Here is a 15,176-nt window from a genome sequence, read left to right as displayed (position 1 = left end):
AAAATCCTTCCCCTTTGTCTTCGTCTAAAAACATGGAGCCTCAAGAACTGTAGGCATAGCTGTAGTTCAGCTGACGTGCATGTGGCTTGTTTTTAAAATTTTGTTGTAAATCCACAGATGTGGACGGGCTCTTTTGTATGAAGAGGAGAGAATGCAGCTAATCCCAAAATTAAGGATGCAGTGAGGACTATTCTTTCGGGCTATGTTGGAAACAAAGCTTACAGGCAGCTAAATTGCTGATAATATGCCAAATACCCAACATATCAAGGGCCAATTAAATTAATTCCGTTCATTTCATTTCAGATTACCTCTCTATGGCCTTTTCTTCTCTGCAGTTCCTTAGCAACACAGTTTTTTTCCCCCTGCAAATTGAACACTTCCATCTGAAGGATTTCAGGCCGGTTATTTATAGAGGGACAAGGGTATTCATGACACATGATGGACATTGAGCTCAGCCGCTGCAAGGGATTCAGAGCTTTAAGATCCTGAGCTCGGGAAGGCATCCAACAAGCTTAATTTTACAGGCACTTAGATCTTCAGAGTCAAAAGTTAAGTGATTTCTAAAATTATAAGCTAAACAACAGGTAAAGCATGACGAAAGGGTTAGGATGCTAGGAGGTAGTGCTTAGTGTGTCTGAAATAATTAAAAAAAATAATAATCTTGAGGGCAGTTATTGGTAAGGACAGGTGTTGTTAGTAACCCGGAATGATTATGTGGGCTGACGGCTTTGATGTGTTAGGAGAATCCTGCAGGGCACCTTGTCTCACATGGCCTCCAGCTCCTGTTTTTAGAAGGGCAGTGCTGCAGTGTCTCTGCTGAGCCAGGTGTGAGGTTCCTCCTTCAGGATGCACCAGCTAGCAGGACTGGGGGAGATGCTGCCCCTTCCACCTGTGGCTCAAGTCCATTTTATATTTACTGTATGGGTTTGTCAGCAGGTTGATGACACCAGAGGTGGTAAGTGAAAGTTCAAATATCGCATTAGTCAACTCCTTTAAATATATAAGTAGAGAAAAAGTCCCTAGTTCTATCAGTCCTGTAAAGACTTGAGTGCAGTCTGAGTTGGAGGCACACATATAGAAGTCTACCTGGGCATTCTCACCTGTTTTTATGGCCTTAAAACATGAGTGATTAGTTGATGGACACTGCCTTGAAAGGCTTTTTACAGCCTCTGTGGACTTCTGTCTCAAATAAGCACTGCAGAGATGTTGGATGTGGCATCTTTTGTTGCTTTTGGTAGTCACATACGTGAGGAATACTCTCAGGTGCTGTTCATAGATTCCATATGAAAATCCTAGACTGCTGGGGAAAGTTTAAAAACAGACCAAAAACCGACATATCTGAAAACCAGCCTGTAAAGCGTTGCATAAAGAACTACCTGTGACAAGTCCTGCTCAATTTGGCAAGATAATGGACTTTTCCAGGGAGATTCTTCCTCTTGGTTTCATGCCTGTGCAGTTGGTGGTGGATTTTCTTAATTTGTTCTGAGTTGTGAAAATTCACAGACAAATCCAGTGCTTCTACAACTGCCAGGCTGGGCAGCAACCACCACTTCTCTCCAAATCAAACCCATTAATGCAGGGAGCTATAGGTTCCTCCATGAAACCAGGGTTCTTGCATCCTGTGGAGGAATGCTGCTAGTTGAGCTGAGTCTCTGTGCCTAATTTAGGTGTTTGTTTTGCAGTCTGACATGTCGCTGACCAAAACTGTGTGCCAGACATCTCTTGCAGAGTGTCTGCGTGATCTTCTCCCAGGAAGGAAGACAAAGAATGAGAGGACCTTGAGAGAAACCTGGTAGAAGCATTGGCTGCCCACAGCTGAAGGCAAAATAGAATAAAATAAACATCTAGTTGTGTCAGTGAAGCCTGAACCCTGTGTATAAGGCCATAACAATGGAAGTGAATTGCTCATTTATTTTTCTCTGCCACTCATCACCAAAACTGTCCTTCACTAAACCTATAAAATAGACCTGCAGAGTTCTCACTCTCTCTCCCCGTCTCTTTAAGAAGCAGATAATTGATATAAACCTGCCTCTTTAGCATATCCAGCATTTGACTGATTTTATTTTTGCTTTGCTTTTTAAATTTTACTGATAATACCACAGCTTTATCCAAATCTGTGCAATGGCTTGTGCAGATAATAGCAGTGCTCTGTGGGCATGCGTTCCTTCTGTTCCTGTGGAGGTATGTGGCCTGTGCTGGTATTATTTCTACAGCTGAAATTAATCTATGTGCCCAATAATTTAATTATGTGTGGAGGCTGTGGAGTTTTCAGATGAGGGTAATGATGTTATTTCCCTCATTATCACCAAGCTATGTTGTACAAACACTTGTTCTTGGTTCCAGTAATTCCCTCTGCCTGCTTCTTGCCCTCTGTGTGAAATTGGACTCCCCTCCCCTTTTGTGAATTCGTGGTAATCAACAAATAGAGCTGTTATGGCTGGTGTACTTGGAATTCATGGGTGTCTCGCTAGCATGCCAAAGTGAACTCGGTTTCATTACTTCTCGTGTGGGGGGAAATGAAACTAAATGTGCCTTCTGACTCTTGGGTTTGCAATTTGATTAATCTCTTGTTTGTCACAGCCTAGCTTGGCTCGCTGGCTATTTCCAATATAGTGTGAGACTTCTGCCTGATTTCTAATCTTACTGTCAGGATGCCTTTTTTTTTCCAGAAGTCTCGCCTGGCCCTGCTGCTCCATAAACCACACTGCTAGATGGAAGTGTGAACGTAGCAGCCCAGCTTGACGTTACCACCCACCCCAGTACAGAACCAGGACACCTTTGACACTACTGTCAGAAAACAGCCGTTTTCTGTTTTTTTCCCTTTTAACCTATTACAGCGTGGAGAAAAGGAGGGAATCTTATTAACCTATTGATTCTGACTTGGAAGCATAATTGCTTTCCATGTTTTCACGGGCTATATTAGCCTGTCAGCTCTCATTTTTTGATTTGCCTCCCCTATTCCCTTTGCTTACGCTTCTGTTCTGTTTGACCTCCTGTCTTACTGTAACTCTCACAATTTATCTTGTTGCTACTACTGTTGCTCTATTACAGTAGCTGTTAATGTACACTATTTTTAAAGACCTGGAAAGCTCAATAGAGGGCACAGGATCCCTAAAGTTTCTTCTGCAGAATTTGTCTCCCCTAACTTTTGCTAGAGACTAGTGGAAAATTCATGGTTAGCAACGCTTATTTTTGTTTGACACAGTGAACGTGCTCGTAAGCTTTTTTTTGAGAGCCCCTCGCGCTTTCACAGGCTGAGAGGAAGATGAGGACTGATGTGCTCATGGGAAGCCTTGCCATGGTGATGCTGGTGCTGTGTCCTTTGCTAAAATGCGTGCTGGGGAAGCCAAGTAATGTTAAAATTATTCGGTGTCTCTCCTGCCCTCCAGTGGCGGGGAGCAGGCAGGACCTTCTGGTACCTTCTGGTTATCTTTGCTCTTTTGATTTAAATGGGAACACCCTCTACTTCTGGTGTCCCACTTCTGTGAGAAGGGTTAACTCTCACTGCAAGATCTTTTGAAGGAAAGCACTTCTTCCTCAGGAAAGCACGGACATGGAAAGAAAGCCTCAGGCAGAAGCGCAGTGCAAGGCGTTGTCTGTATTGCATTCACTGAGCCCTGCAGAACGTGGGACCCTGTGGGTTAGGGCTGCCTTACCAGGTGTTTAGTTGAGTAATTTGGCTTCTGTGTGTTGTCTGAATACATAAAGCAGTCATTTGTATCGCTTCTACTTTGTGAGCACGTCTGTTTGTGGATATCTGGGTATCTAATTGCTGCGTGCATCCCGTGGGAGAGGTTTCTTACACCATCTCTGTCTCCTCATGCACACAGCTGTCTGCATCCTGCCTTGTCTAGGAGGAAATCCAATTAATGTTGATGGAGCTGTTAATGAAAATAGTGTTGCCCCTTTCGCATCCATGTATTTGAGTTGTTCCTTTTCATGTTTTCCCTCCCACAGGTAGACATAGGGCTGTATCAGGAAGGTGGGTCTGATGCTCTGGTACTTCTGGCTACGGCGTTTAATTAAAAAAAACCAAACACCTCTCCCCTATTTAAAGATATGTAATTACATTGATTAACATATGTTATGTCAAATGAAAACCATTGTGTGAATTACGAGCAGCTCAGAATGAGCTCTCAGTAAAAGCTTGCATAAGCACTTTATTGCTCTGATTTATGTGATTGTTTTGTCTCTCCTGAGTCCTGCAGCGAGCGATATAGACACACGTCTTCCCACCGCCGGGATGCGAGGCTGCACGCACAGGGTAGCTAGGATTTGAGCAGCACCCGTGAGTAAATAGTTTGTGTCTAGGCACGGATTAATTTGGGTGGAAGTGAGCACGAGGGTGGGAGCACTCATTAGAGGGTTTAACAGGCTGCTGCTTTGTGCTGCTGTGCTCGAGGGTTGCTGTCAGCTGGGGATTAGGCTCGGTGCATACATCCCTGGGTTAAGCAGGTTCCAGCAGAGCTGCTTCGCCACGGGAAGAGCAGCAAGCGGTTTGGTGGCCGTCCAGATACAGAAGCAGAGAGCTGGTCCTTGGAGGGATTTGGATGCATCACGGGGAGAAGCTACAGTGAGCTGGGGATGAACCAGAGCCTGCTGTGGTCCTTCGCTTACCAACAGATGGCAGCTCGTCGTTGCAGAAGAGCATCTCTCAGGGAGCTGGCCCTGCCGAAGCCTTGTTTCGCAGCAATGCAGGCAGCACAGGCCTCTGCACTTCCATCGAGTGTGCAGGGCAAAATAAGGCAGTGTGGTGTTTGTTCTGCATGGTAGCTGCATTCATGTAAGAATGTGTAAGCATTAAGAGCTCTCTGTGAGTTGGGAAGCTGTAGAAGTTTAAGTAAGTTGCCCAATACAGGGTTTTCTTTGAAGTACTATTTGTGCTTTTTTTTTTTTTTTTTTTTTTTTTTTTCCCCTCAAGATTTCCCCTGAATCTGGAAGGGATTTTACTTTAAATCAATTTTTGGAGTTGAGTTTATTCAAAGGGTATGAACAGACCAAGGTCAGCCCCGTACCAGGTCCCTAAAATGCTCATATCTCAAAGGGAACAAGCCGTGCAGAAAATGTTCCCTTCTCAATTTCTGCTAACGCATTGATGCTTATGTTGTTCTTTGATGAACTATTTATATGACAAAGTGCTTGTTTAATTTATCTTCATCCGCTGCGGGTGAAATTGCTCTTTCATTTCCAATAACACGGAGTTGCTTTGTATTTCAAACCAGCGAGAAAGGCTTTATTTCTGCCATAAGTTGAAACTTCTTAATCTTTACTTTCTCTGAGCAAGTTGCATAAAAGTTGTTTGCTTGGGTATATAGAATAGGAATTAAATTGATACGTTCCTGTGTCTTTTTTCACACCCTTCCTTCTCACACCCCTTATTCTTTTCTTCTAAATACTTCTATATCTGGTGGCTTTTCTCAGTGTTTTGTGAATCCGACTTCCCAGCACAGAGTGCCCCACGAGGGCCGTGTTAACTCTTTTTGCATTGTCTAGCCACAAGTGTATTTGAGTGTTTTGAGAATGCTCTGGTATCTTTTTTCATAACAACTGGGCTTGAAATAGCCTGGGAAGGAATGCTGAGGGCAAAACTTGTGTCAGAGACTAAATTCTAGGGTGCTTTGCAGTGATTTTAAACACATGCTCTTAGCTCTGAGTAAACCAGAGTTGATTTAATGAGCTTGGGTAGGTTTTGTAGCTTGTAAGCTGCCTTCCTTGGGCTGGTGCTCTGCTCTGTCCTGGAGCATGCACTTATTACGGGGCTTAGCTGGTTATTTGCCTGCATCTTTCTCCACAGGAGGCCTGGGCTTAAGGTGTGGGTAAGTGTGGGCAGGTTGGGAGTTCAGGAAGGGGCTGGAAGAGAACTTGGGTGAATATATACGTGGTGCTGTCAGCAGGCCTGTGCTGGGTTTTCCAAGTTTGCTGGTAAATAGACATTGAGATCTTCTTATAGCAGTACCGTGAACGTTTAGGGCAGAAAAGTTTGTTGGGGTGAGGCAGTGAGAGTGAAATGGAGAGGCTTCATGCAAGCTGCTGTTTAACAGTTGTGCTGATCACAGGTGCCCTGCTGAGTCTGCGTTATCCAGTTTGCTGCGATATCAACAGTGTAATGGGACAAAAATCCAGCACTGCACCACGGTGTCAACACGTGATAAGGTGGCATTTGTCCTGCAAGCCTGTGGCACCGTTCTGTAGCTGGAGTCTGAAATAGAATCAGAGAAACGTTAATTACAGCAAAGTTTCTAAGCAAAAAGCTCTTCTGGTAAGTGGCTGTGGAGCTGTCTCTGCTGGAGCTGGTGTGGAGCATCCAAGTGAGGGGAGGCTGTTGAGAGCTCTGGGTACCTGCCTTGTTGTGGCTTTGCCTAAATAATAGGCACTTGTGTAAATCAGAAGTAACCGCAGGTGTGCACCCAAATTACCGCATAGATTAGATAAATTCACAGTGATATTTGAACCAAGGACTCTAGCTTGGGTTGGTATTTTAGTGATTTTTCTCACACTGGGAGAGCAGTAAATAGTTTTAGATTGTGGAGATGGCTCTGGAAATTGAGGTCACAGTATAATATGCAAGACTTTTTTTTTTAACCTTGTTTACCTTTATGACAGGCTAAGTATTTCATAGCAAAAGGAAATTTTTTGCGCAGTTTGTGGAATAAATAATAGAGTTTCTGTTAAAAATGCATTGGCTGGCTGGCTTATTTTAATATTAATAAGGCAGATTGCTACTATAAAATTAGCTCTGCATGGTGTTTGTCATTTTACTGCCAAAGCAATTGAGTCTAATGCCATTCCTTCCTTAAACGAATCCCCAGGAGAGCAGTAGTTGTGCTATTCTCAAGCCTCTAATCCAGGGGAGTTGGAGTTGAACTGTAATTGATGGGAAATGCATATTTCAGTCTGGGAATCCCAGCTATGAGAGCAGGGCAGAGTCACGTGCTGAGCTCTGTCTTTGGCCCTGTGGCTTGCTGGCTGCTTATTTGCAGTGTTTTAGTGTTGTTTACACGTGTGTGTTCTCTGATGTACTGATACCCAGCTGCTTGGGTAGTGTTTAGGGCCAACCCAGTAAGCATATCTGTATGATTTCATAGTCCACAAACCTCACCTGATGGTGGCAAGGTGATCTGCACTGTGCAGGTGCTGTAGCAAGGCCTGCAGTGCTCCACAGCTCAGTGCTTTTTGGTTTTTGGTGCTAAAAGCTGACAGCATCTGAGGAAAAAGAGTGACATTACGCTTGCTGCAAAGGAGGTGGTCTTTTCCTTGCTTCTTTTTTTTTTTTTTTTTTTTTTCCTCAAGACAAATCTGTGCCTTTAAAAGGAAAAGCCCTTTATGAACCCTTTGCTGCTGTGATTTATAGCACGTGTTTATCTGAGCCATAGAACGAAGGGAACAAATCTCGATGCGTTTTGTTATGTGACCAGACCAGCATTTTTGTGCTTATAAATAATGGGAACACTCATTGTGTTAGAGGCATTGTCAACTGAGGCAATAGGTTAAAACAGGTATTAGGGGTTATTTGATCACCGTTACAGATACACACTTTCTGAAACCTGCATTTAAGGCAAGATTGAAACTGCCTTATTTCTGCATTTTTGCAGTTTGCATTTTTAGTTGCGGATCCAAATTGGAAGCAGCTTTGCCTGCCAGCTGAATCTCGATAAGATTTTATTGAAGGTGAAAGTCTGCGAAGCAGGGAAGCACATATGTTTAAATACCGTTGAGGTCTATGGGTACAAATATCTGCTCAAGTGTTTTCTTGAAAACAGTCATATTTCAAGTAGACTTCTTGAGTTTCTACTTCAAAGAATGTGTTGAATCCAACTGGGAGACACTTTCTTAGCTGGAGAATGCCAGTTCTGAACCTCTGGGCCCTTGCAGTTCTGTGTTATTTCTACTTACATGCTGTAGAGTTATGGATTGCTTACTGTATGTACTTCCTTCAGGCTGGATGAAGTTGACAGATCCACCTTTAAGTGGTGTTCCTGACATCAGAAGTGGGCCAGTCCATGTGTTCCTTTCTTACTCATTTGCAATATGCAGTCTTAGCTGAAAATGGAGAAGGAGGTCTGTTTGTAAATCTGCTTGTGCAAGTCTGGGGGAGCTGGGATTCCTTCCGTGTTCCTTGGGAAGGCAATATGACAGAAATGTCTTGCTTTGTACCATTAGCCAAGGAGAAATTGCATCCAGAAGGTGAAGGTGGTTGGATTGTTTGCTTATTTATTGGCTGCAGCAGAACAAAAATTATGCCGAGTATTTCAGAATCTCTCTTTGTGTCTTCCTGGGTATGGAAAACGAAGGACAAGAGAGGAGACAGCTCACCACATTTTAGCTGAGAAGCTGATGCTAATTCCAGACTTCAGTATTCCTTTAGGCTGTTCCCAGTCCTGTTTTCCAGAAGATTGTAATTGCTCTCTGCCTGCTGGAGTTTGGGGATTTTTTTTTTCCTCTTTGCCCCATTTGTGTTGTATGCTCTTCACTACTGATTGATTTGAAAATGTTGAAGCTATCTTAAAATATTTTGGTGTTCTCTTCTGCTTTCAGTGTGAAGACGATCTGTCTCAGAGCGAGCAGGGTACAACTGAAATAGCACCTGAATATGGGCCAGAAGACAGAGTTGACATTCGATACCTTCAGTGGCTAAATGGGAGGCTGAGGTTCCAGTGGCGGAGTTTGCATGCTCAGCACCAAGAGCAATGCAAACTTTTACATAAGGTAAATGATTCCTGTAACCTGCTGTGGCACTGTTTATTATTTAAAAGCCTCGTCAGCTAGTGCTACATGTATAAATTATTCTTGGTTGCTAGTTCGGCATTTTCTCTAGATAAAAGTGAATTACTCTAAATATAAATACCCTCACCTTTCCCCAGTGGGGCAGAACAATGAGAAAATAAAGCATGGACAGTGTTCATAAGGTTATAGTTGTATAAAAGTTTCCCTTCCAGGTTAGCATGTTAGTCACTTCTGCGACCAGGTAAGCTCTTTCCATGTTTCTCAGAAAATGCCTGCTAGAAGCATGACAGAGCATTTGGCTCCCAGAGCCAAGCTGTGACTCTGGATGTTAGTTTATAACAAGAGTGCATTCAAAATGTTGAGCATAGGTGTTGAAAGTCATAGCAGCAAAACAAAATGCAGATTCCCCTTCTGCAGTACTAGGGTGCATCCGAACAGAACCCAAAAAACCTACCTCCTTTTAAAATCGGGATAGAATAGCACTCTGCATCGCTGAGATTCCTGTTCCGTTCCGCTTCATGAACAATGTTTATGTGACCACGTGAGAAATTCAGCTATCTGGGAGCACCATGTCTGCTTAGCATAGAAACAACCTGTAGGCCCAAAGTTGACAGCAGTGGCAACTGCTGAGACAAGTTAAAATAAATAAATAAAAATACTCCTAAAAGTTATTCAGTGGTGTTTTCTTTTGCCTCCCCCCACCTTCTGCATTCACATCTCTTCAGGTAATTGTATGGATCAGCTTGGTGTTGTACCCAGAAGCTTCATAGAGAATCTTTCTGAGGCTAAGAACAGGTTTAAGAAACTTCTCCTCAAAGAAGGCACATCAGAAAGTCATCAGAATCAGAACAAGAGGCTTTTGAATGAAGATGCCTTCTTGGCTTTAATCCTGCATGTGACAGAGCAAGGCTGAAAACTGTAATGAGGCTACATTTTGTTCTTTACATGAATTGATTGCTGGGGAAGATGTCTGATTGACAGCCCAAGGGAAAGATCAGGTGCTGTGTGTGCAGCATCTAAAGTAACCTTTTGCTTCTTGTTGCCCACAGTGAATGTGCTTTCCTGAGCTGGAAAGGAAGATAGCAATTCACTTTAAGTGCAGGTGCAATCCTCGGCTTTTGCGCTGAGATTACAGACAGTGATGCTGTTGGGAGAGATGCCTTAATGATGTAAAGCTCAAATGAAATGATTGGTATCTCCTCCCCTTGAAAAGCTACCTCTATTTTGGGTACGCTGATTTTTATGGTAGGTGAGGCAAATATCTCCATAACTCATCATCAGTGCTCTGACTGAGCTGGGAGGTGGCAGTAACAAATCATTAGGCAGTCTCACTACCTCAGCTTGCAGTTAATGAGAGCAAGAAAGAATTAAGAGCAGGTCAAACCAGGGGCCTCGAGAACAGACACTCTCTCATGGTCCAGATCGGGCGCCGAAAGGAAGAGGTGCTGAGTAGGCAACACTGCTTAATTGTTGACAGGGGACATGATGACCTCCTATGGGGACTGTCCTTTGCAATAAACCTGGGCTCTTTTCCCCCTCTGGCTACCTGAGGGAAAATGTTAATGTTAGGACTGATGCAGTCAGGAACATAGGAGACAGGTTAAATATGATGCAGTTCTCCACCCGAGGATGGACTGGAGTCCAGCTCCTCCAGTGGTGATCACACACTGATACTATGCACAGTGAGGTATGTATGTGTGACTGTGGGAGTTCTGTTCAGAGCTGTAATAAATTGCAGGGCTCTGATTTATGTTTTAGTCTGAATTAAAAGCAGAAAAACTGAAAGGCAAAAGTGGCTGGAAGGGATTTCGTTACAGTGCCACATTAATGTTAACTCTCAAGGTACCGCAAAACATAACGTGTACAGTTTAACAGCTGCATAAACAACAATTGATATTTTCTGATTCTTTATAGAAAACTTTTGTTTTTGCATTAACTTAGTTTTAAAACTTTTAAGCTACTCTGCTTTGTTACAGGACTGAGCTGATCCAATATGACCTGTATGAGATGTTGCTTTTCTCATAGAAACCACAAACATGGTATGCGAAAGGCTAATGAGTGTTATGATTTTTAATTACACTGACAGATGTAGAGGGCTTTCTCTACAAAATGATAATTATGGCTTTTACTCTGTTTAATAACTTACCAGGTTATGTATCTCAGCTGTGAAACACTCTTATTTACTGCTGATCATGAGCTATGGTTTTTGCCAAGCAGTGGCGACACATCCACAGATTTCATTTTGTGACTCACACAGGCTTTAAAATACCATATTCTCTATTTGGGGCTTTCTGAGAAAAATGCATCACGCTTGGAAAATGTTCTCATTCAGGAAATGACTGCTTTGCCACGCTATTTTTTAAGCATGGATATTGCTATTGGAAATGAGAATTGTTTATTGAGGATCCAACAAGAAGCTACCAAGATGGCGAAGGGCTAGCTAAGATGAACGTGATCTCCAAGATGAAGCTGAGGGAGTTGGGTTTGTGCTGTCTGGATGTGGGAGGCACCAGCAAATTGCTGCCTTCAGCTAAATGACAAGTAGTTACACGGAAAATGGTTCTGTATTGTTTTTAGTAGTACCAGATGACAGACTCAGAGAAAAGGGCCTCAGGTGGTAGCATGGCAGGTTCAGGCATGTTAGAAAAAGCATGTTTGGGGTGATGGGCAGCGTTGGAGCAGGTCAGCAAAGATAATGAACAATTTCCATCCTCAAAGGTTTGCAAAACTTGCATGCATGTGTTGACAATAGGCCTTGTCAGAGCAAGGGGCTGGACTGAAGATATACAAGAGGATTTTTCTTCTGTGATTTTGTGGAAAAAATACTGAATTGCTCTGGTGATGGGGGACGTGTACTTTCAGGTTACAAGTGATGACTCATGTCATAATGAAACAGTGCTGTATTGCCTGGAGAAAGGGAAGAGGAATGGTAGGAGGGAAATAGGAGGTGAAATGGAAAAATAACTGACTCTTCTTTCTCTAAAGTGCACAGCCGGTAACTGAAACCCTCGTCTCTGGGGTATGGGATCCCTGGGAGCCCCGTGTTCTCTGTCCTGTCTGCAGCTGCTGAAGGTTGATGGCGTGAAGTTGTGCAGCAAGCAATTCGGGTTAGTGAGGAGGGAAGCTTCCCTGGATCTGCAGCCTAACTGCTTGTTAGGTGCTCAGACTGAGCTGCTCCTCCCTGCCAGCCCTCATGAGCTGCTCTGAGCGACTGCAGCTCCCAGGAGGCTTGTTGGAGCTCACAGACACGCACACGTGGCCTGCTGGAGGATGGAGACCTCCTCAGGGAAATCTTAACCTCTCTGGTGCTGAGGAGCTTTGCAGCCTGAGGCTGTGAGCTGTTGAATAACGTTATAATGGCTTCTCGACATGGGCAGGTTGGCCTGCTTTGAAAGTATAATAGAGCAATTCTACCTTAATTCCCTCAAAATTCTCAGTGGTACTTATTTACCTGGTATGCATTCAAATATATCGAAGCATGAGGGAGAAATTACCATCTTAAGGCACGCCTCATGGCTCTTGCTGTTCCATTTCTTCTTCTTTCTATCAAGTACCAGTGGAATATCTGCCAGGTTTTTGATCCCTCTTGAATTCATAGGGGAGAGCAGCTGTTTTTTGTTAGACCTTGAATTGCCACTTTACCTTAAAAAAAAAAAAAAAAAAAAAAAAAAAGTGAATGAGAAGCCTTGTATAGTTTCAGACAAAGAGGTAGGAACCTGAATATTTTAAAATTGTCTTTTTTTAAAAAAATTCATTGTGCCGCAATCAGCATGTGAGAAGAAATAGTGGAGTTTCTGCAAAGCTGATGGATTTCCTGTGGGTATTTTCAGCTATCCTCTATCCACTGAAAACTAGGACAAATTACAGCTGAAATAGGGGAGGGTTAGGCTGAATTAAGATGTGAATTTTGTTAAGCAGGTAGATATCTGATTGTGGACTATGGGCATAGGTTAGTAGGAATAAAACGATATTAAATGGAGTTCCTGACAATAGGAGAGGGACTCTAACATAACTGTTGTTATCAGATTGTGGTAAAATGACTACAGTGGTTGTAATGTGCTTGGAAACTGTAAGAGCAAGAGTTGTGTTCTGTTAAGAGGGATGCAAAGCAGTGCTGGGAAATAGCTCCAATGAAAGGAGAGGTTTCTTGTGCCTGCTTCAAACTAAGCAGTATAAAACAAGATGTATTACAGTGGATTAGATTGGTGGTGTCTATATATCTGATAGAGTAAAAGAGCAAAGGGGCAGGGACAAGTCTTGTGAATAACAGGGCAGACTGATGCTGAGAGATGACCACGTTATTGGTAGTTTGAGTGATCTGAGCTGCAGCTGTTGGGTGCACCTATATCTTGGTGTGAAGTCTGCTGTAAATGTCTGCATTGGTTAAATAAATCTTCTTTTGAGATTTTTGGTATTTGAAAATCTTTGTTTTCCTAACATGAATCTGCCCTTAGATCTCAATGGTGCATTCTTTAGCGCAGTAGAAGCTTTTCCTCTTGTGCACGCGTGTGAGCTGTGAACAAGTCCCTTTTTCATCTTCTCTTACATGGATTAGGCAAGCTGATCTCTTTGCAAATTGCCTAAGCTCACGGGCATTTAGGAATTGGTATGGGAAGCTTCCTAGAAGTGGCATTCGAGGAACTGTGCCTGTACTCTGGAGCAAAGAAGGTTAGTGTAAGGTTAAATCGAACCTGCCTCCTCTGTTGTCTGTTCCTGTTGAGTACAGCGACAGCTACACATGCCCTGTCTCTCACCCTTTTCTCACCCATTTCTTTTGTCTCAGTAGCATTTCCAGCGTTAGGGTATTTGCTTTGGGCTTTAGCTGGTAGCCTAGCTGCAAGAGGGGTTGAAATTCAGCCCCGGTGCTGGGGCCCAAGGGTTTTGCTGCTGCAGTTACACAAGAATGCAGCCGAGAGGAGTGGTGAGTAGAGAGGAAGAACATTGTGTGGGGAGGTGCTTTTTTTATTTTTAAACTTGCATAGCTTTGCACATGTGACAGATGGTTGTCACCAGAAGTGAGTTTGGGGAAAGGAATGCTAAAATATTCCTAAGTTTCAAGGAAGGGTTGATAATTGCCCAGTGCCTGTCAACTTTAAAATAGTTGTCAATACCCAAGTGTATGATAAAATTCATATTAGAATAAAGAAAGAAAAGCAGGAAGCATTCTCTGTCTTCTGGCAGAAATATTAATGAAATATGAGCGATTGTCTGACAAATGTGCACTGCTATCTTGTTTGGCAGCTGCGGTTATTACAGTAACAAAGGGATCAGCTCTGTATAGGAGGGATTGCTTTTTATTGTTCCCTTGACAAACTTGGGAAGCTTCTTCGTCGAGTAATTGATGACACCATCACCAGTGCAGCTGGGACAAGGTCCCGGGAAGAGAAAAACAAGAACATACAGCAGCAAAACAGAATCTTGCTGTAACAAGGTAGCATTTCCTGCTTTAAAGGAATAAATCGCAAATTATCCTGAGGGTATCCTTTACCCCTGTTAAGACTTCTGCTATCTATGTAAATGTTTTTATCCTTCATGCTACATTCAAGAGTGTGCGTAGCAAGGAAACAAGGAAAAAGACTCAGAGACATAATGAAGAGAGCAATCTTTCACTTTTACTGTGGTGACAACAGTAGCAATTCTCGCATGTGTTTCTTGTAATAGTGTTGGACAGACTGTTTTGTGGAGTGTGCTCATGAGTCCCTGCAGAATGCTTTAAAGAGGTCTGTTTTGGTGGTGGTAGTAGCTATACTTGTGCTTATCCATTGGGAATGGGCTTGTAGCTGCTGCTTCACGTCACCATTGCATCCGTGCAGCCGTCAGATGGCAGCTAACAGTGTTGTTACTGACCTGCTCATCATACTGACAAATATCTTTAATCTGTTCCAGATCCATTTACTCACTAGTGGCTCTCACGTGGACCAGATCCTTGGACATTTTTCCGTCACAGAAATGGATCTCATCAGACAGCCAGAGAACTACAAGCAGGTAATGCTTTTTTCTGTAATACTTGGACACTTAACTTTACTAAGACTGTATTCCTCACAACACTTTTAACCATTTCCAACAGAATTGAAGACCGGTATTACTGAACTGTCTGTCTCCTCACTTACAACTGGTATCCACCGAATGTTTTTTCCTTGTTTGAAAGGGTACAGAAGATAGATATTAGGCTGGGTTTTGCAAAAACTCGTAGATAGGCAGTGGGGAGAGACCTGACTAAAAGTGCCAGTGAAGAAAAGGATTGTAGAATAAACCCATCCTAGATTAGCAGGACGACTGCTGTGACTTCTATGAGTGACCTGGTTCCATGTTCAGTCATCTGCGAAGTAAAAAATAATTTTCTTCTGCGTTCAGACCGAAACTCCTAGGGCAACATTATTTTTCCTAGCATGCTGCTTTAGCTGTAAGGATATATTTCTGCTGCTCTCAAATATTTGATTACCATAGATGTT

General features: G+C 43.0%; 1 protein-coding gene across 1 annotated transcript in view; it reads left to right on the top strand.

Moving 5' to 3' along the window:
* Window positions 1-15,176, top strand: part of TEDC1 (tubulin epsilon and delta complex 1) — a gene marked incomplete at its 5' end in the record, with an annotated part of 68,545 nt that overhangs the window by 9,540 nt on the left and 43,829 nt on the right. The window contains 2 exons of the mRNA XM_082766388.1: window positions 8,536-8,706; window positions 14,611-14,709. Of these exons, the coding sequence (XP_082622514.1) occupies window positions 8,536-8,706; window positions 14,611-14,709 (270 nt within the window). The remainder of the gene's footprint in view (window positions 1-8,535; window positions 8,707-14,610; window positions 14,710-15,176) is intronic.

Source organism: Aythya marila, assembly GCF_965140915.1.
Source record: "Aythya marila genome assembly, chromosome: 8".
NCBI classification, from domain to species: domain Eukaryota; kingdom Metazoa; phylum Chordata; class Aves; order Anseriformes; family Anatidae; genus Aythya; species Aythya marila.
This window is presented reverse-complemented; position numbering and strand designations above follow the sequence as displayed.